Consider the following 26,909-nt stretch of genomic DNA (forward strand, 5'->3'; position numbering starts at 1 on the left):
TCATAGGTGGCTATCTTTCTGTACGTATTCTTCAACACTTGTACTCTCCTGCAGCATATCTTCTTTCGTTGCCTTCGCCACTTCTTCTATCCTGCAAGCATTGTCATCTTCTTTATTCTCAGTTAGTCTTTTCTTTGGAACAAGCTGCCCCACCCGGGCATACTTCTCCATAAATTTATCTTCCCAGTCTTGCAGAATTTCAAGTTCAGCATCACTAAGGCCTTCAAGGTTCCCATTAATATCTTCAGGTTTGAATGATAACTGAGCTAAGGCTCGGCTTGCATCTCTTCCAGCAAATATTGCATATGAACCACCAGGACCATAGAACATCCTATTTGCACGCCAAGCAAATAACTAAGTAGGTTTTACAGATAAGAAGCAGAAAAGAAGCCTGTCTACCATTCATTTCTAGTGCTATAATTTGACGATGAAGTTCCAAAAAAGTGCCGAATGCATCTCGTTTATTATATGATTTGTACACTCAGAGATGCTATAATGATAAAAAGGAAGCTACTGATAGATGCAAATCAGAAAGCAGAAATTTATCTGAGATATATTTCAGAAGAATCATCCTTGCCTCTTTACTAATTCTTTCTCCTCAATGTTTGACGATCAAGTGTTCAAAGCCATCCATGGGATCCCCCCAACTCCAGAATTTTTAAACACATTGGATGGAATTTCATAACAGAAGCTGCAGCATTTTAAACATCATCCTAGATGCACTTTGACTACTTATTTAAGAACCAGCAAGATCCTGCTATTGCAGAAAGAACAGAGCCTTTCTAGGGTTAACAATGACAAACACTTTAAGATCCCTCATTAAATTAGCAGAAACAAATGACTTGAAGGTTTCTTTTCTTTTAATGACAAACACCTTAAAATTCCCCCATTAAATTAGCATAAACAAATAACTTGAAGGTTTCTTTTCTTTTTCTGCAGATGAATGTGACTTGAAGAACCTATGCCATCAGTGGGCACAGGCAGGATTTTCACCAAGGGGATTTGAATCTAAAGAAAACACGCAAAGAAACCAACAAAACAAAGTTCTACTAGTGAAAGCACAACTCAAATACATTATATCTGACGAGATTTTATTTCTTTGAATGTCTTTATTGTCGCATCATTAGATATATAGTACATACTTCTCTTCTATACAAGGCACCGCTAAAGAATCATCATCCCTTTGATTCCACATCTCATTCTTGATAAACTTCATTGCCAAAAAAAGCTTTTTCATTGATGCAGTGACAACTGGCAGAATGAAATGCCGTTTCACTAAAAGAAACTGTAAATTCTTCTTTGTCTAAACTAATTTTCTTGCAAAATCACAACCGTTCATTTAGATTGGAGAATCTTTTCATCAACATCACAAATATTAACAACATAAGTGGCAAGCTGATTCTCAAGAGCACTTATACGAAATTTATCAAAGCCATCAGAACACAATTCAGTCATTCTCATTATCGTCCTGATGTTAAAATTAGAAAAAGAATCAACTGGATTTAAAGAAGCAACTCCATAAAGCAAATTAGTAGTCACCTCATCAAAAGGATTAATGAATTCTTGAATTTTTCAATCAATAATTTCAGGGAACACTTGCACACTATAATAATGTAAAACAGTATAATCAGCAGCTTTACAACGTGATCCTCCGGAGCTAACATATAGCTCATCAACATTAGGTATCAAAATGTCACACTTGATACAAAATGTATTTACCTTGTAACTAAGCAAATCACATCCATTATCCCTTAACATTTGCAACCTTCTCTTTTACTTCAAGAAGTAACATTGTGTTTGTAATATCTCGCTCCTTTTGTAAGGAATTATTAAACTCATATACGATGACTAAGGACCCGTTTGGCCATGAAAATTGTGAGTATTTGAAAAAAGTAGTTTTTGTTTTCAAAGTGAAAAATGGTATTTGGAAATTGGAGTTGTGTTTGGCCATGAATACAAATTGGAGTTGTTTTTGAATTTTTGTGAGTGATTTGGAGTGAAAAAAGTGAAAACAACTTTTTGGTGTTTTCCAAATTCCGGAAAATTCCGAATCAACTTCAAGTTGAATTCCTGAATTTTCTGAAATTTTATGGCCAAACATGATTTCCGGAATTCAACTCCGGGAAAAAAAGTAAAAAACAAAATCATGGCCAAACGCCCACTAAAACATCTCTAATCAATTGCAACATTAAAAGCAACCTAAAATGTTTGACAAGTGCTAAGATATCTTGTAGCCTTAGCTCTTTCATCTATAAAATATACGCATCAATAACATAGCATCAAGTACAACAATAATTTGCACAGATCTTCCAAAAATGTTGCCGCACTTGTGTCGTATCCTCCCAAAATACACTATCTTGGGAGGATCCAATATGGGAGCAACGCACTTTTGAAGGACCCGAGCAACATAGAGTGAGATCCCCAACAAGTATAACCATCCAGGAAGAGCATGTTCTTGATGCAACACCAGTTTTAAGCTCACCCGTATTTGATGGCTCTTGCACTTTCTCTTTGAGATTCTCGAAACTCATCCATACATTTAAAGGAAATTCCAAAGACATTCAAGATATTCAAAACCTATATAAAAGTTATCTCACTTAAACACTTCTTTAAAAAACTGCAATAAGAGTTAGTTGAAGTTGGTAGGCAAAAAATGAATAGAATACGTTTATCTACTTTCTTGCCTAATCAACATTTTAAGGTGTCATCGTTATGACCTTAAATATTACTTGTCGTATCATAACACTGTTCATGCACATAAGATAGACTCAAGGAATTTGAGTAAGTAAATCAACAACTGTTCTCTTTAGAGATAAAAGCACTATCATCTTCAACATGGACAATGTCAATACGCTACTCCCTCACAAATCCTACTCTATCAAACATATTATAAAACAACCATTTACTTATTGCATGTCACATAGAAAGATTCATCAACTAATAAGTTAAAATAGTCATCATTTAGGTCCTCTATGATAGCATTAATGGTTTGATGATTACCATGATTGGTTGGAGTACAACGTAAGTAGAAATGTCACATGTTGTTTGAATTGTTATTTAATTAAAAATTATTGCATTCATCAAGATGGAGATGTTGTATTTTCAAGCATATGATTTAAAAGTTGGCATAAAGAGGAGCTTTGGAAATTATATTGGTGGGCCGAATAGCAATCATAATCTAGAATATATGTAACTACAGTAGGTAGCTTAATTTACTCCTATTGTTTAGGTATTGATTTCGTTTCCTCCTTAAGACATGTAAACATAGTTATTTAAACCCCAATAGCCTGGGGGAACAATCAAGCCGTGTTCTCTTATTTTCTCTTCCAATTAACACACCCAAAGTCGGCGGCTACTAGCCTATTCAAGGCGCTACAGATATCAAAGAGGAAATGGCTCCCGCGGATTTTTGCCCAATCTTACAGCATCTTGCTCTCAGGATAGACACAGAACATCTTGGAAAATTCTGCCAAAACATTTGGAGTATAATCTCAAGTCTACGATTGTAGATCGTCGGTCTATTATCAACCACACTATAATTGAGTTTCTTGGAGAGACCATTATCACGGCTCCAGGGAAAATTCATGACCTTAGCTCTAAAAGGTCATTCAAATTATGTGGCTTCTAACTCTATGACTCAAGTGTGCGATCTCGCAATGGAGAATGCATTCTTCCATTTTGCCAACTGATTTTGCATTGGCAGTTGCTATTTCTACAATTTTTAATCTCTTTTACATGTGGATTCAGGTTGCATACGCATGGTTTCACCCTCAAGTTTCTTTCCACAATGCTGATAAACTGGAGCCTACTGTTGGCGTTCTTAGACCTCTGGACACTTTTTTAGAGGTATATCTAACTTGCGAACAAGTTCATGGATCCTTCACACAATGTTGCATACGTGCAACCAATTTTCGGACTCTATCTTTGGATGGATTACAGCAATGTTAGAATTGCTAAAGGTCTTTTCTCCGCAAACCACAACAAAAATTTGAAATATATCAGCAAAAGTCAGAAAAAATCCATGAAAATGTGCTTTCGGACGCTGTGTGCTTTGGATATCCAATCACGTTCAAGTGGCTATTGCTATATTTCCTCCACTTTTGGTACCACTTTCGGATCTTAGTTGCTCTGTTGACAGTTCATGGAGATTTGGTGATATTTTTATGAGTCGTTTGGTTTAGAAACAAGTGATGGTAGGGATTAATTCATGGATTAGTTATGCAGCGATTGCAACGCAGAGATTATTTTTTATAAGTGTTTGGTTCATCGTATTAAAATTGGATACACCATGTATAACTTAAACATGAGTTTGAAAAAGGGTTTGAGGAGATCCACCAGTGCAGTTTTAGCATTTTGAACATTTTATCCATGTATTGTGATACCATATTGGTCTTCGTGTAAAATAATACACCAATTGGTGTATAATTCTAGTTATACATGATCTGAAAGTGAAACAAAACATTGCATAAAATAATACCAAATTTTATACCATGATTATTTCAACAGTACTATCAAACAAAACAAGCACTGATTTCATGGGTTTCAAAGTACAGTGAAGCTAAGTCTCCATTCTTCATGTAGCTGTGGTGTTTTAAGACCAGAAAACTACACATGTCCACGATTCTTTTCTTAGTCTAGTAATTTTACGGCATGCGGCTGCGATTGATCAAAACATGTTGGAGTTGAGAAACAGAGGAGGAGTAATGTTTTTGTACTGGCAGGAAACGGTACTTATGGTCAGATAAGGATATTTGACATCCTGCAGTATCTAGCTTTGCAGTCAACTCTACCTTATGCTATTCAATCACATAGACAAAGAGACATTATTCAAACAAGTGTCAACACTCTTTCCTCATTGATATTGATATAATCGAAACTTTGAGGACCAGGTTCTCTTTGAGGCCGAAAGTATTTTTGTGAACAGGGTAGACCAAGATGAAGGGCTTGGGCTCGGGAGTGGGTTACATACGAGTCAGAATACTAAACAGTCCAACAAGAGATTATTGGACTATAATTGGGACCCAGGTTGAGGTACAGGTGTCAAGGAATTACTGGACAAAAGGGAATATAGTTACTATAATTATCAGTTTATGGAAGTGGAGGGATATGTGTATTGTTGAGTAAAGTACATGTCTCCTCTCTTCACCATTCTGAGTTTGTGCCGCTCATCCCCAATCTTAATATGAGCTTCTCATCTCCCTTCTATCTATCCTTGTATTCTCAGTTCCAATATTTTCATTTCCAGTACTTAGATTCTGCAGTAGCTATTCTCAATTGAGTTGCGTTGTATTTTTATTTCACTGTTCAAAGTAATAGAAAAGGCATTTGGGAGCCCCTTTGTTACACGCCCTCCCTGAGCTTTTTTGAGCTTCAGGACTTAAGCGCACCTTAAACGACCGTTTGACAACACAGGCAGTTACAGTCAAAATATCTTGCCCTCTGTTTGAACTTGATGCAAGTAATATTTTTTTACACTGTGTCTTGATGATGAAGTATACATGAGACTTCTCCCAGGTCGGGCCGGTTTTCACCCTTTTTTGCTTTGCAAATTAACAGAATCTTTGTATGGGCTTTAGCGAGTCTTAATGCAATGGCATGCAAAGCTATGACTACTTTCTTTTATGAAGAGAATGAGTGAGGTATTCTAGCTGTCTATAGTAAAGACTTGTTAGCAGCTGGAAATGATCTCTGTGCAAGAGTCTATGCAGTCTTTCTTACAGTCCCAGTTCAAAATGAAAGAGTTATGTTGCACTATTTTCTGGGGCGTGAAATCCTTTGGGAGGCTCAAGGGTTATTCATCACGCAGAGGAAGTTTGCCTTGGATATGCTAGGAATCTGGTATTTCCTGTTGTAAGCCCTTTAGATCATGAAGAACCACATTGGAATCATGGACTAGAGCATCAAACTTTTTTTTTTTCCGATATCTGTGTGGTGTCCGGATCAGCTTGCGCACACCTCGACTAAATCCACAGCCACAGGATACCTACGCCCTCCCACCAGCAACAGGTACTAGGTAACTCTGTCCGCCAAGACTAAGACAAGCATTAAACTTTTATGTAAAAATATTTAAGTAGGTTGATGCTTAGTTGTAGTGCATAGAGCTTCTCTACTGATCTTGTAAATAAGTTTCTACAATGCGCATATGGCTTTAATATGATGTTCTTGAGCTGGGCCGGTTAGCCAATGGGGTTTGGGTACGAACTCAGATTCCTCTAGTATCAATATAGAACTACACTGCCCCCCCCCCCCCCCCCCCTCTCTCTCTCTCTCTCGTTTTTTCAGAAAAATTTATTTTCAAAACTTTAAATTTTGTTCAAGAAAAATGCATGTCCAAACAAAATTTCAACTAAAAAAAACTATTTTTCAACACTACTTCAAAAACTATTTTTTTTCAAGCGTCAACCAAATCTATGTCCAAACAGTAGCTAAGGACCATTTGGCCCTAAAAATTATTTACTTTTTTCTGGAATTAATTTTCACTTTATTTGAAAATCAGTGTTTGGCCATGAAAATTTCAAACTCAACTTGACATTGTATTTCAAATTTTTTTTAAAAAAAAAACTTATCAACTTTTTTTTCACTTTTAAAATTGTATTTAAGTAGAGTGAAACATGAATGTTATTCCACATATTCTTTGCAAAACGTAGAACCAAACACAACTCCATCTTCAATTCCAACTCCATAAATTCCAAATAAAGTGAAAAATACGATGGTCAAACACCTACTAGCTGAAATCATCAAATTGATAAAAGTGTGCAAAAAAAGTAAATAACTTTGAAGAAAATGGAAGAATTCTATGTGGGAGTTTAGAGAGAAAAAGATACTAACTTTGAAGTAGAGACGTCGTAGATGTGTCCTTTAATAGCGATCAACAATGGCTTTTCTGAATCAGCGCCGTTATAACCCCAAAGTTGCTCTTCCGTGATTTCGCCCAGTTGGAGAGGAGGTTGCTTTTTGATAGGGACAAAGTCATGTGGGGAAACAAACATGCTACAAACCAATTTGTAAGTAACCAACATCATCGCTGCTATCGTCAACAACGCTGTCGGAGATAACCCAGTGTACTGGAAGATTGTCTCTGTAATTGATACCGGAGTCATACCTAGTTTGGTGGAGAAAATCTGTGGTGTGCTTCTTCTTCTTTTCCAAGCTGCCTACGGAAATGACTGAAAAGTCCAAACGACTTACCCCTCCATTTCATTTTATGTGTTTTAATTACATTTTTAAATTATTTCTCTGCTTAAATAATACAAATGAGCTTTGATACTATCTTTTTTATAATTTGAAATTCAACTGCATTTTTTGAAAAGATTAATCAAATACAATTTGTTTATCTAATACTGAAAGAAACACTTCTAAATGGATTGCCCAAAAATAACTAAGTTGTTATTGTGCTTTTTTTTAAAACTATTTTAACAAAAGTACTTAAAATTAGCAGCTTTTAAAAGTTTTATCAGATAAATTCAAGTCTGAACATACAGAATTCAGCCTAACATGTAATGGCCTATATGAAGAAAGATGCTACTCCTACTTCTTCTTCTTCTTTGAAATGGTAAGTAGTATTGATATCAAAAGCAACATTAAGAAAATGTTGTGATGACATTCAAAATTTACAAAATTAAAATAAAAAAAATTGGCGGCCCATATAAAAGTTTCTGTAAATGGTAAATTGTTTGAGCCTTGTTTGCTGATCTAACTACTTTACTTTTAAAATAAAAATGTATTTATCATCAAAACATCTTATATTTCTCTTTTTCATATGCTCTACCTAATGCAAGCAGAGATTCTTTGCCACTGACTTCTTTTACATTTTTGTTTACCTCCCCTATCGATGGCGGGTTTAATTGAGACCTTATAATGCAATCACATTTTCTGGCCCAATTATCATTTTGGTTTTTGTGTTTCGAAGTTATCTACTGGGTCAGTCTTGTTCTTGGCACAGTCCATTTCAAAGCTAGCCTATACTGTAGAACATTTGTCTTCAAAAAGGAGATGTAACAGAGCAATGCAAAAAAATACGTGATTGTTAGATTAAACTTGTTCTTTACATAAATTGCATCTGTTAACTAACTCTATTCCTCTTCTCTACAGCTTGTCAGGTCATGCACGCTTTTTTAGAGATTAATCATACAGAACACATGACCTAAACTGGGGCATTAGTTTTAAAAATGTTGTTCCCGAGGTCCAAAAAAGTCTTGTTGTCTTCTCTGAAAAGTATTTGTAACATGAATTAACTGTGGAGGAGTCATTGCCTTGCTCATGCTCAGTGGCGTATCTAGCATAGTAAATGGGGGTTCAATTGAACCAGAGGCGGATCTAGGATTTGAAGGTAGCGGGTGCCATAATTTTCTTCAATATACATTTTATTAGGAACGTATATTTGGGTCAGGTCCATCTCTTTTTAGTTTATTTGGGTCAATTTAATAGGCTTTTTTTTTTTAATTTGCAAATATGAAAATTACATTTTAAAAATCAAAAAATGAACATAATTAACATCTTTAATAAAGAATCACACTCATTAACAGCCATTAACAACAGAAGTAAAATCAACTTTTTCATCAAGGACCTTGCATCTCTTATGTATATTAAAAAATGACTTTGCACAAGTAAAATAACATCTTCAATAAGGGAATTACACCAATCAAAATAAGAAAAATAATAGAAAAACTCTTCAATGGGTAAATACTCCCCATAAGTAAATGTAGAATTAGATAAACTACAAAGTGCTCAAAAATAAATCATAAATTTCATATTTTTTCTAAGCAGTACCTACGAAATTTCCATCACAATTTAAGTAGTAAAGTGCTTTAAATTGAATTTAACAATTATAGAATAGCATAAATTTTTATAATACTCCCTCAAAAATATATATCCACTTTTACTTGTAAGTTATATAGTTGGGAAAATCAAGACATAATTTACCATTTTATACTTATTATTAAGTACTCCAATTCATTTCTCATTTTATTTATTGCTTATTAAGAGTGTCCCAGGTCAAATATAGACAAGTAAACATGGACGGAGGGAGTAATAAACAAAAGAAATTATTAAAAAAAAAATTGAATTTTGATCTCAATCCAAAATTCCCATGGAGACACAAGTTTTTCGATTTAAATACTCACAGATTTGAGATTAAGAGAAATATTTAATTTAAGGGATTTTGAAGTTTCTAATTGTGTGTTCTCGCTAGAGATCACAGATAAAATAATAGAAAAGAGGAAAATCAATATAAATAATAAAAAGATAAATACAAAATTAGGAGGGCCGAAAAAGGAATTACTGGTACAAAGGAAGTAAAAAGCCCAAAGAAAAACAAAAGTCAGAAAATGTTCAAAAAAGATTTAAACTTGTGTCTATCAGCCGTGGCACCTCTGTCTAATTTACAACTGGGGGTGACAGGATCAAATATTTAACCTAATTTAAGCAAATTACAACATAAGTATATAAAAAATTTATTAATTGAGGGGGTGCCATACCACCCTCATCGTAAAGGGTGGATCCGCCCCTGAATTGAACCCCTAACTTTCGACGCGAAGTACAAATTTATGTGAAAAAATTATTAAAATTTTAATAAATAGTAGATATGAACTCATAACTTTAAAAATATAATGGGTTCAATACTAAAAATCTAAGGTTGAACCCCTAGAATTTAAATCGTGGATCCGCCTCTGCTCATGCTAAATGACTTGGTCATCACTGTTGTCGAGACCCTGAAATAAAGAGGCTGAGTGAAATGAAAATGTGCTACTGCATGCTTTTTAACTTCTTGAAACTAGAATTCGAATGGCTAGAAAAATTCGAACGTACTAGAATCAAGTATCAAATAGTAAAATACATAAATGATCCAACGTAGATACTACCAATTGTGGCGTGCAATAAAGCATAGTGGTTCGAACGTTAGAGATCGCCTTATATCACCTCTAATTGGGGAACCACATTTTGCCCATCTTTAGAAACTTGTTAAGTTACAAGAATAATTGATAAAATTTATTGGATGGTCAGTTTCCACCTGCTATTTAAGCTATATCTTGTTTTTTCAAAGTATTTAATTTATAACTAATTTTGAAAAACTTTGAACAAAAGTTTGATCGCATATTTCTAATTAAAAACATAAGAACAATACTCCAGAAGGATATTCAACTTGAAAAAATAAAGCAAAAACTATTTGATCAAGATCATTGAACCGAAAGTGGACTCTACGTATGGTAAAAATAAAGTAAAAACTATTTTTTACCAAATTCGTTAAGTAGAAGAAACTAAATAAATAACTGAAAAAGAAATTCATCGGAACAAAACTTTCCATCAATCGACTACTTTTAAATAATTATGCTAGATCATCAATGGGGTTAAAAATCTTGAAGCACTTGATGTAAAACAAGAACATAAAAAGAATCAAAGGAAATAAAGAGTTACTGATCACCTGTCAAACCTCAGACATACATCATCTGTAATTGGACAAACTTAACTTCAAAGATATAATGTATGAAGTTCGAAGTGCTCAAGCAATATGCTAACCTCAGAGTCACAGATATACATGTTTGAAGGTAAGCTTTGACGAGCCTTTGGCAACTGTGTATGAAGTTTTTGAAATTTCAGAATAGTGAACCTGAAATTGATTTTGAAGTGGCTAATCTTACAAAACTTTATAAACTTCGTCTATTCTTTAAACATGTTGTTGTTGTCGTCTATTTTTTAAACATGGGTCCAAAAGCGGCTATCTGCGCACTCCACCATATAATTCAACTAAGCGACTTTCAGTTTGGCGTTTATAAATTTGAAATAAATATAGACTAGTCGTTAATAAACGTAGGCCAGCGGCTTTTTCATAATTTCTCCCGTGGAAAACGAAAACCTATGCTTGGATGTGAAAAATTGGTAAGCTGGCAATTGTCAAAATTCAAATTTGAAAATTGGTAATATAACATAGTCAGTTATAAATGAGTTTCTCCAAGTATGATATCCAAAAACTCGATCACTCTAAGCATCATAATCATTTGACAAAACAAAATTCAAAATTGATAAATTAAATAAAAACATTGAACTCTAAAATTAGTAACGCGTGAAATATACGACTGTTTGATCTTAACCAAATTGTTCGCATTAGCTAAATAATGAAGCAGTACTTGAATTATAGGAGATGGCGCTGGATCATGATAAAAGAATTCTTCCTACGTAAGCAAATTAATGTGAATGATGATGCATTGAGATTGCAGTTATTTCCCTTTTTTGGAGGGGTCATGCCTTTAGAGTGGCTTTGATGGTCTCCTATTCATTCAATCTGAACATGAAATGAGTTGAAGGCTAGCTAAGAGCTTCCCTCCAGGCAAGAAGAACCAAGGTGGCTGATGAAGAGTATGATGTACGATTGGGGGAACTCAGTAGTTTTGTTTAAATCCCATATATCTATAACATTGGGATAAAATCCTACTCCAAACGTTCTATAGAAGCTTGGATATGGTAAGAACAGCTGCTTTAGTTCCCAAGCTAAAAAAAGTCAGGTGAACCCTCCCTTGCCCTGCCCCGTTAGTCATATCTAGACATGAGCACTACACTACATCCATGGATGACTTCCGTTTCCATTCATTTCTACACCGAGATTAGAATGGTTAATAATATAGGTCCAGGTACTTGTTACATGGCTTTGACTGCTAAAGCTACAGATTCTTTGAAATCGAAACCATTTAGGTCAAATTAGCTAATTGAACCAGATTTGTATTACAAGCCAGTCTGCTATGAAGAAGAGTAACTCATTCCCTTTCTTGAAAAACCAAAATGGGGGAAAAGTAAAATGTTAATCCCCTATACACAAGCGTTAAGACCATTAATCAACAATTACAAGCCAGCCAAACTCCATAAACAAAGGCAGCTTTCGAGTTCCCATATATTCAGCAGCAACTATAATGGCAGAGTCAGATATCATCTGCTTCAGAACAACAGTCGGTGAAACTACGCATGAAACGTTCATTCCTCTCTGCCGCTACATGCTATTGGCTATTTCTTAGTATACTCACAGAATATACACGTATAGCAAGTCATTTGCTAGGTTAGAACCTTGACACAATAGAAGAGGTGGCACCAACTCATATACGTACCATCCCGCCTTCATATATATCTTCCTAGGTGCTATAATTTTCAGGAGGCAATCATGGGCATGCTAATGCCAATCCAAGAGAAACCACCACCCTCATTTGGAAGTCCAAGTGGCATATGCTATAAATTGAACCTTCTTTTCCATTTCCAAAAACAAAGATGTACGGTGATAGAGCTATGAAGAAGCCATTGCCATACCATAACATGAGCTTGAATTCATCTTCTGCTGCCATAATAAAGCCCACCACCTGAATGATACAGATAGCGATGACGTGATCCACTGCCCCGACCAGGTGCATCCCATGTGTTTCCCCTATGAGCAACCCTGCTTCCACTGCTTTGTGTCCAGCTTGGTGGCTGGTTCCCTAACCCATTAAGCTCTTCCTCCTCTCTATCATTGTACTCCAGAACCAGCCTCTTGATGTCTTGCTTTTCTTCAAGCTCAGCTGCTTCTTTCTGTTTTGTGCTCTGAATGAGAGAGCAATCACGAGGAATGAGCATTTTCTTTGTCTGTTGCTTACTACCTCGCTTCACAAGAACCTTCACTGGAACCTCCTTACTTCCACCGGCCCCTTCATCCAATGTCTCATCACCACTCTCCCCTTCAACCCCACGATGATCCTTGGTTGGCCCCTCAAAAATATTCATTGGTATCGTCATGTTTAGAGTAGGCCTTCCCCGTAATTCCAATTTTCTTGAATCCAAACTTTCCTGCGAACTCATGTACAATAACCGTTAGTAGAAAGGGGACAACTTTTCATGTGTAAATTATAAAGAAAAGAGTTGCTAATATTGCAACCAAAACTCCCAAGCATAAGATCTCTTCAATCAGCATTTAATTTTTTTAATATTTTATCAAAATGATTCCCTGCCTTCTAATTTCTACGGGGGAGGGGGGCAGGCAATTCTGCTGGCTTTAAATTGAAAAGTTCAGTCAGAACCCAATACACGTGTGTGTGTGTGTGTGTGTTGTGGTGGTTGGGGTGGGGGGGGGGGGACCGGAGTCCTATACTTGCCTGCATCAGAGCCCGAAGCTCTCTCTCAAATTCTGCTTCCTCCAGAGGATCAACCTCTGCAACCTTTGACCTGACATGTACTTTATCCTCCTCATCAGAACCAGGTCCATCACCCTCATCAGATTCATCCTCAGTGTCACCCCTATCATCCCGATTCCAATCATCTGTCTCTTCATCATCATCATGACCTGCATGCTCAATGGTTTCACTCTCTGAATCACTTTCAGTCTCCATAATCTCTTCATGCAGTCCATTTTCCTCAATGCCATTTGCAAGGCTTTGCCCATTTACAGACATTCCAGAGGTAGTCCTGCTGGGAATTTTCTCGGTCTCAGAGTGCTTCTCATTGTTGGCTTTTTCAGATGTAACTATGCGCTCATGTTCCTCAAGGTCAACCAAAGCAGCATTGACTTCTTCAATTGATGCATATCTCGTCATGTTAGGACGTAATTCGGCAAATAAGTCCTGGAAAAAATTGAACACAATTCGAGAAAGATTTCCATGAATGAGAAGGGTCAATTCTTGTGGAACATAACCCATAGAATGGCCATCATAAATTAAAGCAAAGACAACTAACAAAGTCACGCCCGAAATTTCAAGAGTTTGCACTCCAATGTTTATAGTGAAAATAACACATTAATCTCCAGTAACAAGGAATTCATAGGAAGAAACCCTAAACGTTAAGACAATATCTAATTTCACAGAACATTCAAAAAATATTATTGCAAGCACCTATGCTATAGGCTTACCATTTTTTGGTCCAGCATTTACTATTTCGAGGAACTGCATTTCTAGAAAATAAAGGCCAGATCAAAGGAGCATTTGCTAAAAGAAGACTATAAATTTCCACGCCGGTACTTCGGCTGCACAAATTTTTGCCCCTAAAGTAGCAAAATACAATTGTTTCTTTCTTTCCTTCCTTTTATTTTCCCTTTTTCCCAGGGTCAAAATATTTGCGTGTTGCAACTTTCAGGTCCTCCTGATTTGTTGGACCAGGTGATGATATTGCTTCACTCCAGAGCAACCTACATTAATAGTCGGGACTCTGGACTAACCTCATAAGTGTTGAGCACGCACGGACTTTAAAAGAGCCTTTTTTAATGACAAATAAGTCCGTCCGCAGCCAACCCTCTGGGCCAACCGCAAACTTCGAAACTCGGGGATGATGGGCCTGCCCCTCTACCCTTCTCCACTTAAATACTGGAATTAGTTCTTTTGGCGCAGGGCTCAAACTTGTGACCTAGGCACAAGTCCCTCAATCTTCGCCAATTGAGCTTACCCTGGGGGGCTTTGAAAGAGCGCATTTACATTGCCACTTACATGTAAAACTGTTTGTGCATTTAATAATAAAGGTAACCACTAGTTAGCTCAGGCAATATAAACTAATGTTTTCACATAGGACACTACAGATTAAACCCCTTCCTAAATCCTACCATTGCAAAGAAAGATAATATCACAAAATTAAACAACGAAAGAAACTGATCGAAGCAAAGAGCATATATGACATCTGAGCTTCGTGCACATAACAATTTTGTACGTGAATAAGAAGGCAGTGTTCATATTTTTCAGCAAGGAATGGATGTATCCGCTTATAGTTCTCAAAACTGTTCTACCTAATTACATCTTTGGCTCCCAATTATGCGGAACAACTTCTAATATACTTTTTATAATATTTATAGGGCAAGTAGTAGGTCACATTTCTTCGTGGTTAATGATGACTTTTTGACAGGCATGTATAGAGAAGGATAGAGAATCTAAAGGAACCGACCTGCAAGTCAAACTCTATATCCAGGGGGAGTACACCTTTGTTCAATATGTATCTCTGGAAATGTATTAGGAACCGGTCAAGTTTTCGCTTTGATGAACCTCGATCAAAGTAGTGCCCACAGGTTTCAAGTAGTGTAATAACCATCCTGATGCGGAAACAATCCTCGGGAGGATCCAATACATCTTGCTGTGGGGAAAAAGACAGACTTGCATCAGATGGCAGTAAATGATTCTCTCGAATAAGACATTAATCTAGGAATAAAGCATTTGAATTCATCTAAAATGTACGTAGTGGAGCTAGATCTATGACATAAAAAAGGCCACCACAATCCAAGCTATGACATTCTTTTCTTTCGATAACCAAGAAATCCCCGAGGCCACCCGTATCCAAGCAATGACAAGATATTACTAACTTAAATTTAATAGAGTGGCATGGGTGGAAATCCTGAATATTGAAGTTCAAGAATAATATTTTCAGAGCATGAAGCCTATTCATTACATGCATACGTATCAATAACAATGTGAAAGAATAAGATAATCACATGCCATTATTGCCAGATTTCCTTTCATAAGGATAGCCATAGTAATGCCCCTTCAGGAATAAGTTGTCAACCATGAGGTTCGTAAAACTAATTACAATAGCCAACGAAATAAGCTTATTAAAACCACATTCGGAGAAACTTTATTTTTATGTTCAATTTTATTCTATCAGTTCTCCGTAGCTTATAACCAGTTAGGGAAGGACAACAGGTCTCGTAATGCCACATTCTCCTGAAACAGCCATGCTAACAAAGACTGTTTTCCAAAATTAAGTAATACCTAACGCGTATATGCAACTGAAGATTGGTTAAAAGGAGATCCATACCTCTGATGTTCCATGGCCAAAAACGAGAATCAAATAGAGCGTGTCAAATATCACAGAGGAATCAACAAGTTCATAGTTATACAACTCCCCTAGGAAACGCATGTGAGCAATACGTCTTTGCTGCATCCCGTAGTCATTCAACTCTAGTCCCACCCTGATCTCCTCCAGAACCTATAGAAAGTACAAAGTCCAAATTTTCAATTGCAAAAGCGACATCAAGTGTATGATACAATTAAATCATATATATTGGTTGAATAAAGCAGAATAAACATAGAGGAACCATAGAGCAGACCATAAACAGTTTGGGATTAGGCCTATTTGATTTATTTTTATTTTTTATTAGGCCTATTTGATTGATAAACTGATATAGTGGTTAAAGATGCATAAGCCTTTCACACTAGTAGAACAATGTCACGAGGTTATTTTGTGGTTATTTACAAAGCGTGATGAGGAAAAAGAGAGAAAATAAACAAGGAAACTCAGTAAGATCTAAATTTGTTTATGGCACATAAATGTGGTTCAAAAATTAAAAATGGCAGGTCAGATTAGGATGTTTTAGAGGTGTCAATCAGGTGGGTTGGGTCAAATTAGACGGCTTATTGATGTCATAACAGTCTTACTAGTCTAAGAGCAGACTGAAATTGGAAGTTCAACTCAAACGTGAAGGAAAGTGCTTCTACTGTCTCTTTTTTGATAAGATGTGCTTCTACTCTCTATGAGCCCTCCATAAAGTAGTACATCACCAGCCTTCCCTTAGTTCTTCTCCTTAGGACCCAACCCGCCCAACTTGACTCAATACAAATTCCAAGTTCTCCGTTTGCTGTTTTAATGCACTAAAAGCAAAACAAGAGTTAACAAATCCCGATATTTAACATGATATACTGGGTCTATCGGAAACAACCTCTCTACTCCCAAGGTAGGGGTAAGGCCTGCGTACACTCTACCCTCCCAAGACCCCACTTGTGGGAATATACTGGGTATGTTGCTGATATTTAACGTGATAAGACAGCTTACACATTCTATGCTATTTCCAGTGCCTATCTTCTAAGTTTGTTATTTAACAGCTATAATTTTGGCTTAACAACACAATTTATGCAATGAAAATAAATTTTGGTTCAATTAATTATTAAATAAGTCTTAGATAGATAGATGCGCTCATAGAGTACAAAAATATAAATTTTTTGAAATAGTGACAAACAGAAGGTACTAGTCAGACGTCATTATATTTTTCAGAAATTAAATTCCATTGTTAATAGTATACTATAGAATTTATTATGAGAGAAGTGTTAAATACTGTTTAAAAATTTGTTCATCCCTACGCTAACATTTAAGTGAACATATAAAATTTCAAGATTCTTTATTCTTAGATTTCATTTTTAACATTGCGAACTTTAATTTTTAATTAGAACTTTTTATTCTTATTTATATTTTTTTCTTTTTCCTGGTGGCGGTGGTTCTTTCCAGGATGGGGAGAATTCGATCTATAATACTCCAGATAATACTAAAATGACGCAATTGACAAGTTATTCTGGACCAATGACCATCATACTTCTCACATTTCCAGAGCAGATCACGTGGGACATTGAGTTTCAAATCAACAAAGAAGAGGTATTGTAACTCTAGGATTCTTTGTTAAACCCGTTGGGTTACAGTACCTTGATCCATGATAGACCAGCTTATCTATAGGTCATTTGGTTAAACCCATATGCTTTTTAGTTAATGGCCATCAGCTGAATCTAAGACATCACAATTATATCTTGATGATGAAATGGGTGTGGAGGTTTTCTGCAAGTTGTAATCAGTGGAAAATTTTGGCCTCCAGGGCTGCTGGATCACAAACCAGCAACTACTTCAGATGGTGTGTGTGTGTGGAAAATCAGATCATTATGGGCTTATGGCACAAGTTTGCAAGTACTGTTGGGTTTCAAGTGAGTGATGGAAGGAAAATTGCCTTCTGGCAAGACGGATAGGTCAAACCCCTTTAAAAGACTCATTTCTGGACCTTTATAGACTTACTTTGCTGACTGGGCCGAGTTTGGCCACCAACAGGCAACAGGGAACATGAAGGTTGGAATTTCTACTTTAGAAGACTCTTGAATGACTGGGAAATGGGAAGGCTTGCTGATTTTTGGGTGTACTAGAGAGCCTTTTCAAGGTCTGGACAATAACAACCCTGACAAGCTAATTTGGGGAAGATTCATAGTAAGAACAACTTCACAGTAAAGTCATGTTACTTCCACTTGAATTCTGGTGAGCAAATCTGGAAAACAAAGGCACCTCACAAAGTGGCTTCTTCCACTTGGTTGGTAGCCAGAGAGGCTTGTTTAACACAGGAAAATCTCCAAAAAAGAGGATTTCAGTTGTGCTCTAGAGGTTGTCTATGTGGAAACAACCCTCTGAGTATCAATAATTTATTTTTGCAGAGTCATCTTACAGACCAGCTATCGCTACCTCTTTCTTAATAGGGTGGGACTAAAATGGAGCATGCCAGGGTGTGAACTTGTGAGCTACTGAAATGTTGGAGCATCAGAGGCAAGAGTTCCAATCAAAGGATATGGTGGCAAACCATTCCGGCTTGCATATGCGGGACAGTTGGGAGGGAGAAAAATGCTAGGAGTTTTTTTTTTTTTAACCGTGGTGTCCGGGACAGCTTGCGCGCACCTCGACTAATTCAAGGGGATACCTACCACCTCCCACCAGCAACAGGTATCAGGTAACTCTGTCCACCAAGGCTAAAACAGATGGGAAGAAATCACCTAGTGTTTTGTCTGTGCTGGGATTTGAACCTGAGACCTCATGGTGCTCAAAGCACTTCATTGACCACTGGGCCACACCCTCGGGTGCGAAATGCTAGGAGTTTTTAAGATAAAGGGAACTGTATTCAGAAGATTAAGACGAACTGTTTACTTTTGCCTTATTTTTGGTGTAAACAGAATTTTGTAAATGATGCTGAAGCCGTGATAGAACTCATAGAATCCCTTTAAGAATAGAAGGGATACACTTTACCCTTTCTCAAAAAAAGGAAAAAAATAGGCATCCCTGCTGTCTCCTTCACCACGGAAATCTGGTGACATTAAGTCAACAGCCACCACCAGGGATGATACTATAACACCGTCACAGCTGCTAGCTCCCCCATAATTTATCTTTTTTCTTCCCTCATATTAGGCCCATAAACACCCAGTAAAGTCCAAGTGAAATAATTATCAGAGTTGAGGAAAAGAGCAGCTAGAGAACGCGAGGCACATTATCTAATTTAAAACTGAATCTTCCCTCATATTAGGCCATAACACACAACAAAAAAACAATCAATAAGTGAATGATACATTAATTAAACTTTTTCCAATATTATTTGTACAATTTAAATAATAGTACATATAGGAAAAGTATAAAAAAAAAATGAAGATACCTAATTGCTTTTGGGGATAAAAAAAATTCAACTTCATTAATTGTAATTATATAAAAACACAACAAAATATCTTCAATTTTAAATAAATAAAAAGGCATTGGTTCCTTTATCAAAAAATAAAGAAGCATTGGTTCAACTATAGGTCAGAATTTACTTATGTTGTGATAAGCAATTAATATTAACGCAAATTTTGTAGCTGCAGATATATCCCCTTTTGCCAATTCTATTACATTCTACAAAAGAAATGCACAATTAAGATGAAATTATTCGTTACTCTTTTCTGAAGATAGTAGTAAGAGATAGCTATTCTCCTACCTACAGTTTTCACCTTTTCTCTTCTTTGCCATGTTGGTTTTACGGTTTTTTTTGTTTTCTAAATTTCTTTCTTCGGTTATACATTGCTACAGTTAATGTGATGCTAAAGGAGCTGGGAATAAGGTCAAAGGTCAACGGATTGTCTATGTGGAAAGCAGTGCAAGTGACAGATATTTGTGCATTGAAAGGGACAAACCTCATCAACAACGGCAACGGAAAAATCATCATGATAGCGACTTAAACCAGCAGTAAGTGATGCAATCAAATGAATCTGACCATACTTGCCCCTGTGAACCTTCATGAAGCACTTCAAAAGGTATGCCTCACATTCACTCCAAGGAAGCTTACGAAGCTGTCTGAGCACATGCTCTATTGAAGACTTGTCAAGATCCGAAAAGAGCAATTTTCTTATGTACTGCATAATCCACAGCATATAAATTTACATTCTGTAGTTTCCAGTTTATAAACCACAGAAGCTGCAAATTGCATGTACCTGATGCAGAGGAGGCCGAACTTTAGACACTCGTGCAGATCTTTCTGGTGGCTTGCATAAGTAATATGCATTCTCCACTAAGGTGATGTGGCGAGGATCCAAATTTTTGACATTCTTCAGACGCATCAATATTTCTAACATGTTTGCCATGCGTATTGTAGTTTCAGGAGATCGGTAGAGAAAACGCCCACATGTCTCGAGAAGATTGCAAGCAACATCAATATTGTGATGACTGAAATCATCTAAACAAGCCTGAGGATAAAGAAAGCAGCAGCATCAACCCAAACCTAATACTTACTAGCCCTAAAGAATATAACTTCTAATCTACAAACTTTGCGACAACTAAAGGCACTAAACACATTTGAAGCCCTTAGCATGCGAAACTGTTGGTCGTAGATTGGTCATCTATCTTCAGTAGGGACCTTAATCTCTTAAAGAGTAGGGGTTGCTAGAGAACAGAGCTTACCAGTTTTATCAAAAGTGAAAAGTGCAAAAAAGCTCTAAGGTCGGTTGACGCTTTAAGCACAAAGCGCAAATAAAGCATGGGCTTTAATGAAAAATGGTGGTGCAATAGTGCAAAAACACAAATATATATGTTTTTAGTCCAAGACTATTAACGATAGGCTTGAACAACAAATATATGGACAGAGGACTTGTAAAAACATTACGATAAAGTGAAATATCAATTATCTAGTGTCACCTCTTCAAGAGAGGCTCATTGGCAAGGAAAAGTATGTCTTAGAGCCTTGATGATGACACTTAAAAGCACATAAAATGAGGTGAGCGCTCAACATGTTTTGAGCCTCGCTTCAGGGCTTAAGCGCACTTTAAGCGAACCTTTGACACCACTGGAGCTTACTGCCCTGTCAAACCATAAGTCTGTTTGTAATCACGACAATTGTCATAATCCAGGCCAATGCTGCTGATGCATCCGCGAACTTATTTGTTCTCTGGGTAGTGGAGATAGACTTATTTTCTTGAATTGCTCAATGAGCTTTTCAAGATAAGCATTGGATTTCAGAAGTTTGGTGGCTATGTGCTACAGGAGAGGGGATCCCAAACTAAGGTCTTTGTTTTGTCAAAATAGATTAGGACAAGGAGGCTAAGTCATCCCTCCTCAATTTACCACTAAGAATATACTGTAAGCTTACTCTTCATACCTTCAGACAACTGAAAACAAGGCCAGGTGGTGCAATTCTAAATTTGCAGAGCTCTCCAATGAAACGAATATTCCTTATTTTTGTTTCTATATTCATTTGATCCTGCAAAGCAGACACAATTAAAATAAACAGAAAATGTTTGCTTCTGATTGATGGTATCCTTTAAGTCAATGGATAACTGCATACAATAGGCTACACTTACCTTCTTATTTATCAAAAAGTTGAACTCCTCTTCCAACAACTGTAAAAGCATGGAAGACACATCCTTCATGCAAGTTGACAGAGTGGCAACCATGCGTGAGTAGTACGGCAACAACTCTAGTGATGTCCTGGGGACATTGAACAATGCCCTAACAAGCTTTTTCCTACTGGACTTGGAATTCAGATAGCAAAACTCCACCTGTAAAATAAATATTAGGCACAGAAGTACAAATTACAAATGAAGCCACAAATAATGAAATCTTAAACAGGGACCAGGATAGCAAATATTTGAAGCTTTAAGTCGGTGCTATTACTGTCAACTGGTCAATCAAATCACGGCTAACACAACCGGGCAGCCGCTGAAGCAGACTATCTAGATTAGCTCCTTCAACACCTTTTGCTTTCTCCTTATCACCTTCCCCTTTTCTTTCAGCTTCCTTTTCTCTTGCTTTTTCCTTATCAGGCTCTTTATCCTTTTCTTTTGATTTTTCCTTGGTCTTCTCTTTATCCTTCTCATCTCTATCCTTGCCTTTATCATGTCTGTCCTCCTGTACAGCTCCAGCATCTGCAGCACCTTCTGCAGTCTCTTGTGCAGCAGTCTGAGTTTCATCGGCATCAGGTGCTGAATCCTTCACCAGGAAGACAAAAAGCATCGTGTCAATAATACAAGATATCATATAATCACTAAGCAAAGAACGATCAGAGTGACCCTGCAGCATCAGTGGCATAGCAGGAGCACAAAATAAAGTTGTACTTGTACTTTGTCTGAAAGATATCCAACGGCTGTCGATAGGCTCAGAAAGTAGTATTTCATAACAAATATGTTCTTTGACAAAATAGTGTTTAATAACGTCTATTTGTTTCTTGATAGGTAGTGTTTAATAACATGTATGTGACAGGGAAAACCGTATTATCCACCTTCCTTATTGCCAAAACACGACAAACATGGCAAAAGAGTCAAACTTTAAGAAGTTACAGACTTCCCATCCTCTTAGACTCCTAATTCCGCGAGCAAAATTAAGAAAAGAACATAAACAAAATACCTTGTTGTCGCTCAGAACAAAGGACAAGTGAATGCCAGCCATGACCTCTTGTGATTGAACATATTCATAAGAACAAACCCTTAAAGATTGGTAATCATGAAAATATAAAAATATTCAAGTGTCTATTCATTGTTGTAAACCCATTCCTCCGACGCTTTCTTTCAGAATAAATTTGATAAATATATCCCATAAAGTTAACTTGAATATTCCTTGAGCTAAGAGTGATGATAGTTCCTGTTATAACATCAGACGCCAGAGGGGAAGTAAAAGAGATAAGATACATGATGACACCTAAATTCTTACAATTGAATGCTCTTGCACCTTCGCAGGTTGTTCACTCAACTTCGGTTCTGCTTCTCCGAGCAATACAGCTGGAACAAATGCTCTGCGAAAGGGAACTTGTTAACTTATGAATACATGTTGCTATTACTAGACTTTCCTAAAACAACTCTTCAAAGTATCCTGATGAAAGATAACCTGAGATCTGGAAGACCCTCATAGAAAGCCCTTGTATCTTCATCATCCCACAGGGCCTCAAGGACAGAAGAATCTTTACTGCCACCAGGGGATGATGTATCCTCCCCCGAGGTTACCCTGGTTGTATGGCCATCCTCAGGCATCACCGGAGGTTGCATGTCAAGTGCTTCTGCCAATCTGCAATACGGGAATGCAATAGATTATTGTCTGAATGTAAAAAACAGGAAACATAAAGATTTTCTGGAATTAAAGAAAGGTACAAAACTAAACAGGCGAAGAGAGAGTTCAGAACTTTAGAACAAATTCTTAGTCAAAACCCACAAACACAGCTTCAAGGCATATAATGAAATGAGTCATGTAGGAATAAAAAGTAACAGCCAGTAAATGTAGCATGTGCTGTGTAGGCATGGTTAAAAGTAGTTAACCCCACTCAGACCCTAGTGAGAGAAGATTATTGGCCCAGTACCTTTACTTGTCATAATTTCAGTTTTCACTGATTGCAAGTGCTGGTTAGCAAAAGATGCTACGACATGAGACATATGCCTCTATTTTTATTTTATTTTTATGACAAGGGAACCTGCAGCCGCCACCCTTCGGGTGCGCATAGGTAAACCCCGCTCCTACAGAATAGCCCTTAAACCACACAGAAGAGATAACCCGCACTAGGCAAGCCCCGTGCGACGAGCTCGACCCAGAAAGCAAATCCCCTGCTGTTGTAGGCAGGGGGTTTCGAACCTGAGACCTCCATTATGGAAGCCCCATGCTCAACCAACTGAGCCACCCTTGCGGGTCATATGCCTCTTATTCTGGGTTAGAAAAAAGGCTTCAGGCTTCTGTATCAATTTGGTTGTTGCTGGACACATAAACATCATAATAGATAAAAGAGTTCAGATATACAGCTGATGGATTCATATCGCACATATAAGCAGAGTCTCATGTATGAGTTCAAAATCCTTTCCCCCGTACTAGGGTGAAGGACATGCACAGAGATTTCAGACCAAGGGAAGTATAGGGAATTCCCAGCTTCAACCTGTTTTGCAACTTAAGCTAACTGTAGAGTCATTCACATTCAAGTAAAGTGCTCTTAACCATTATATTCTTTTATCAGATGTAGACGTGCTCGTAACCATTATCCCAGACCCGGAAAGAATAAAAAGTTGGTAACATTAGGAGGGTGCTCCAGAATATATAGTTGATGAGATTGTCTGCTCATCCGTCCTCATTTTCTACTTTATTATCCTGGCGTTAATTATCTATCCATGTCATGTTCAATTTTATAAAAACTAGGAATTTAGTTACTCATAAATCTTTCAGCCAATCTGTATTCTGGGGTAAGTAGTCAAAAACTAGCCGTCTACCCTAGGCCCCTTAATTTTGTCTCATGTCTCCCACAAGAACTTTATAACCCACCTTCATCAAAATCATATGCAAATTCTAGTCAGGAAGCTGTTTGAGGGAGATAACTAGGACAAGAATACTTATGCATGCCTTCAAGACCATCATCATTGGGTGTTATCAAAAGACAGCATGCAGTCCAGCTTTCTCTAGTCTACAGGAACAGGAAAGATCTTATCTATAATTTGCTGAATGATAAGAAGTTCAAACAGTAAAAAAGAGCTTACAGTCTCTCGTTCAAGCACAGCCAACACTCAAACTTGCATGCGAGAGGAATTGTACTAGCCTATTATCTCTAGCAACTAACGTGTGAAACATCATTCAGGGCTGGTTAACACCATTGACTAAGAGATTGGCTTAGAGTCGAGGGATCTGTAAATCACAGAGCTCGACTGAACAAGTAAAGATACAACTATTTCTTGCAAGCATGGAGCTGAGAATCTGAACGCTCGTGAAAGTCAATACTCTCCTCACCTGCCTTTTAGGGTACAAAAGGAGTAAGCACTTGAAATTCATCTCCCATGACATCAGACAGTACATCAATAAATATATAGGCACTTACCCTGAGATGCCACGATACAGCTGATCATAAGCTTTCCGCAGCTTTTCATACGCAGAAGCATTCTCCTCATTCAGTTCACCTTTGGCAGATAAAATCTTCTCATTTTCATGCTCCATTTGCCGAAGTGACTTCAATTTGGTGTCAAAAAGAAAAGTATCATCAGTCATCACAATTATCAAAGGGACAATTGTGTGAATTTAGAAGCTTTCGGGAAAGCAGCATAGAAAAAGAAGATTCTGTGTACAAGCGCTTTTAAAGATGGCTCAAGAATGGTATACTTATTAAAGGCACCAAAAACTGAGGAAGAGAAGACTGGATCACACTAATAATCCCGCACCTTCCCATCTAGATTCAAAGTCTTCCAATTTAAGAGAGAAAAGAGCCTTACAGCATGCTCTGACTGAAGAAGTTCTACAGCCGCATCATAATATGTTTGGAATGCCTTTCTAAAGAACCTTTTCTGATCAGTAGTCACATTAAGGGCCTTGAAAAGCTGCAGTAGTGGGCAACGTTACAAGAAGTTATGAACATGGAGAAACATTAGCAGACTGTAATGAGGCATTAAACAAAGAAACACATTAACAACATCAAACGCTAGCAAGTTACAACTCATCAGAAACTTCTATTCTGAAGTCAAAACTGTAATTCCAAAACAAATTGGCTTAAAAGAGGCGAATCGGCATCCCAACCAAGACTTGTGTCATGTCATTCACCGGCAATCCATCTACTTCAACAACCTTTAACACCTTCCACAGACAACAATCAAGCCATGCTCAAAATGGTCTCTACACTACGAATGGCATATATCCCAGGGAACTATCCAACTACCAGAGTCTTTGGAGTAGATAAAGACTTCATAAGGACAAAATGGTAAATCAACCAATATACGGAAGCGCAGAACTAACAGAAAATAAAGGGTTTATGAAACCGTATATTGAGTACAGTAATAGACTACAGAGAGATGTTTTGAAGTATGGTCCTTTACCTGAGTTAAGAATCATAGAGAAAAAATACTGATGTGTCATAAGTAGCAGAGAGCAAGCTAGTTCTAATACTAACTTTTCAACATTACAAATTTTGCTCGAGAAGGGAGGAAGAAAGGAAAGGGAGGTGTTTACCTCTTCACGAATATCTTGCCCAGCCAATGGAAGCCCAAGCAGGTATCTTCCTTGTCGAGCAAAGCTAGCAAGGAGAGACAAATTAGTCTGAGTTGCATCACGGTCCTTCAAATGTTCAATACTGGTGAGGTCCTTAACAATATTCACAAAGATGCCAGTATCGTCAACAACTCCAACAAAGTAAAGTTCCATAAGAAGTTTTAAAGTGCTACGCTTTTTCATAGCCCTCGCATTCCTGTCCACATCTACATCCTCTGCAGCTTTTCCAGGAAAGAAGACTTTCACAAGTCCTTGAACAAGACTTGGTGAGAAGTCTTTGTACCGCTGATGAAGCAAAGAACAGATCTGGGCCAGGAAGAAGATACATTAATAGAAATAGCAAACAGTGTATGTACAAAAGAGAAACATAAAGCTTATACTTCACCCTGTTTATTTATATTAGAAGCTTGTCTTAGGCAAGAACGTAAGAAGTCCTTTTTTACAAGATTCTAAAGAGAGAATATGTGCTAATTAAGAACCACGCAGCCAAATACATGTCCTCTAAAGCATATATCACCTCCATGTTGCCATGCCATGTGGGATACAATTTTGAGTAAGTCAGCTAAGACGCTTACTCTAATATGACTTTCTATTGCCAGACACAAAATGAGATATGGTGTGTGTTCTTTTTTTTTTAGAAGAATACATAAGTAAGCTAAAGATTCCTTCCGGCTCTTTCCATTAGGATTCTATACAAAAGTCAGTTATACAAGAACGTTAGGAGGGTCTACTATATGATATTTACCAAAAGCTAGCCTCCATGGTTGTACGTCCTATGTACCGGTAAAAGTAGTTGGTACAATATAGTATTGATACCCGCAAATACTGAGTAATGTTTCAGATTTTTTACCACAAAAAGCATACAGACAATGAACTGAATGACAACAATCTAAATTCCCAAGAATGAAGAGGCCAAGTACAAAAGAAAACATGGTCTGAAGTCTGGATAGAAAAACTCAGTT

The 26,909-nt window shown here is 37.1% G+C and overlaps 2 protein-coding genes across 4 annotated transcripts in view; both read right to left on the bottom strand.

Annotated features, from left to right (window-relative positions):
• LOC132061256 (membrane steroid-binding protein 2-like) lies at nucleotides 1-11,965 on the bottom strand. Its single transcript, XM_059454102.1, has 4 exons — nucleotides 11,837-11,965; nucleotides 10,516-10,569; nucleotides 6,829-7,154; nucleotides 1-331 (listed from the first exon to the last, which is right to left on the bottom strand). Exons 1-4 carry the CDS (start codon nucleotides 11,963-11,965, stop codon nucleotides 1-3), a joined length of 840 nt encoding a protein of 279 aa, XP_059310085.1.
• LOC132059610 (regulator of nonsense transcripts UPF2) overlaps nucleotides 11,557-26,909 on the bottom strand; it is an 18,666-nt gene continuing 3,313 nt past the window's right edge. For all 3 annotated transcript variants that reach the window (XM_059452264.1, XM_059452266.1, XM_059452265.1), the window contains exons 5-18: nucleotides 25,909-26,253; nucleotides 25,179-25,283; nucleotides 24,791-24,918; nucleotides 22,834-23,010; nucleotides 22,660-22,741; nucleotides 21,628-21,942; nucleotides 21,315-21,512; nucleotides 21,113-21,214; nucleotides 19,953-20,204; nucleotides 19,656-19,874; nucleotides 15,739-15,909; nucleotides 14,875-15,060; nucleotides 13,107-13,571; nucleotides 11,557-12,801 (exon numbers count right to left, since the gene is read on the bottom strand). In XM_059452264.1, coding sequence (XP_059308247.1) covers nucleotides 12,307-12,801; nucleotides 13,107-13,571; nucleotides 14,875-15,060; nucleotides 15,739-15,909; nucleotides 19,656-19,874; nucleotides 19,953-20,204; nucleotides 21,113-21,214; nucleotides 21,315-21,512; nucleotides 21,628-21,942; nucleotides 22,660-22,741; nucleotides 22,834-23,010; nucleotides 24,791-24,918; nucleotides 25,179-25,283; nucleotides 25,909-26,253 — 3,240 coding nt within the window. In that variant the 3' untranslated portion in view covers nucleotides 11,557-12,306. The remainder of the gene's footprint in view (nucleotides 12,802-13,106; nucleotides 13,572-14,874; nucleotides 15,061-15,738; nucleotides 15,910-19,655; nucleotides 19,875-19,952; nucleotides 20,205-21,112; nucleotides 21,215-21,314; nucleotides 21,513-21,627; nucleotides 21,943-22,659; nucleotides 22,742-22,833; nucleotides 23,011-24,790; nucleotides 24,919-25,178; nucleotides 25,284-25,908; nucleotides 26,254-26,909) is intronic.

This window comes from Lycium ferocissimum, chromosome 6 (assembly GCF_029784015.1).
Source record: "Lycium ferocissimum isolate CSIRO_LF1 chromosome 6, AGI_CSIRO_Lferr_CH_V1, whole genome shotgun sequence".
In the NCBI taxonomy this organism is placed as follows: domain Eukaryota; kingdom Viridiplantae; phylum Streptophyta; class Magnoliopsida; order Solanales; family Solanaceae; genus Lycium; species Lycium ferocissimum.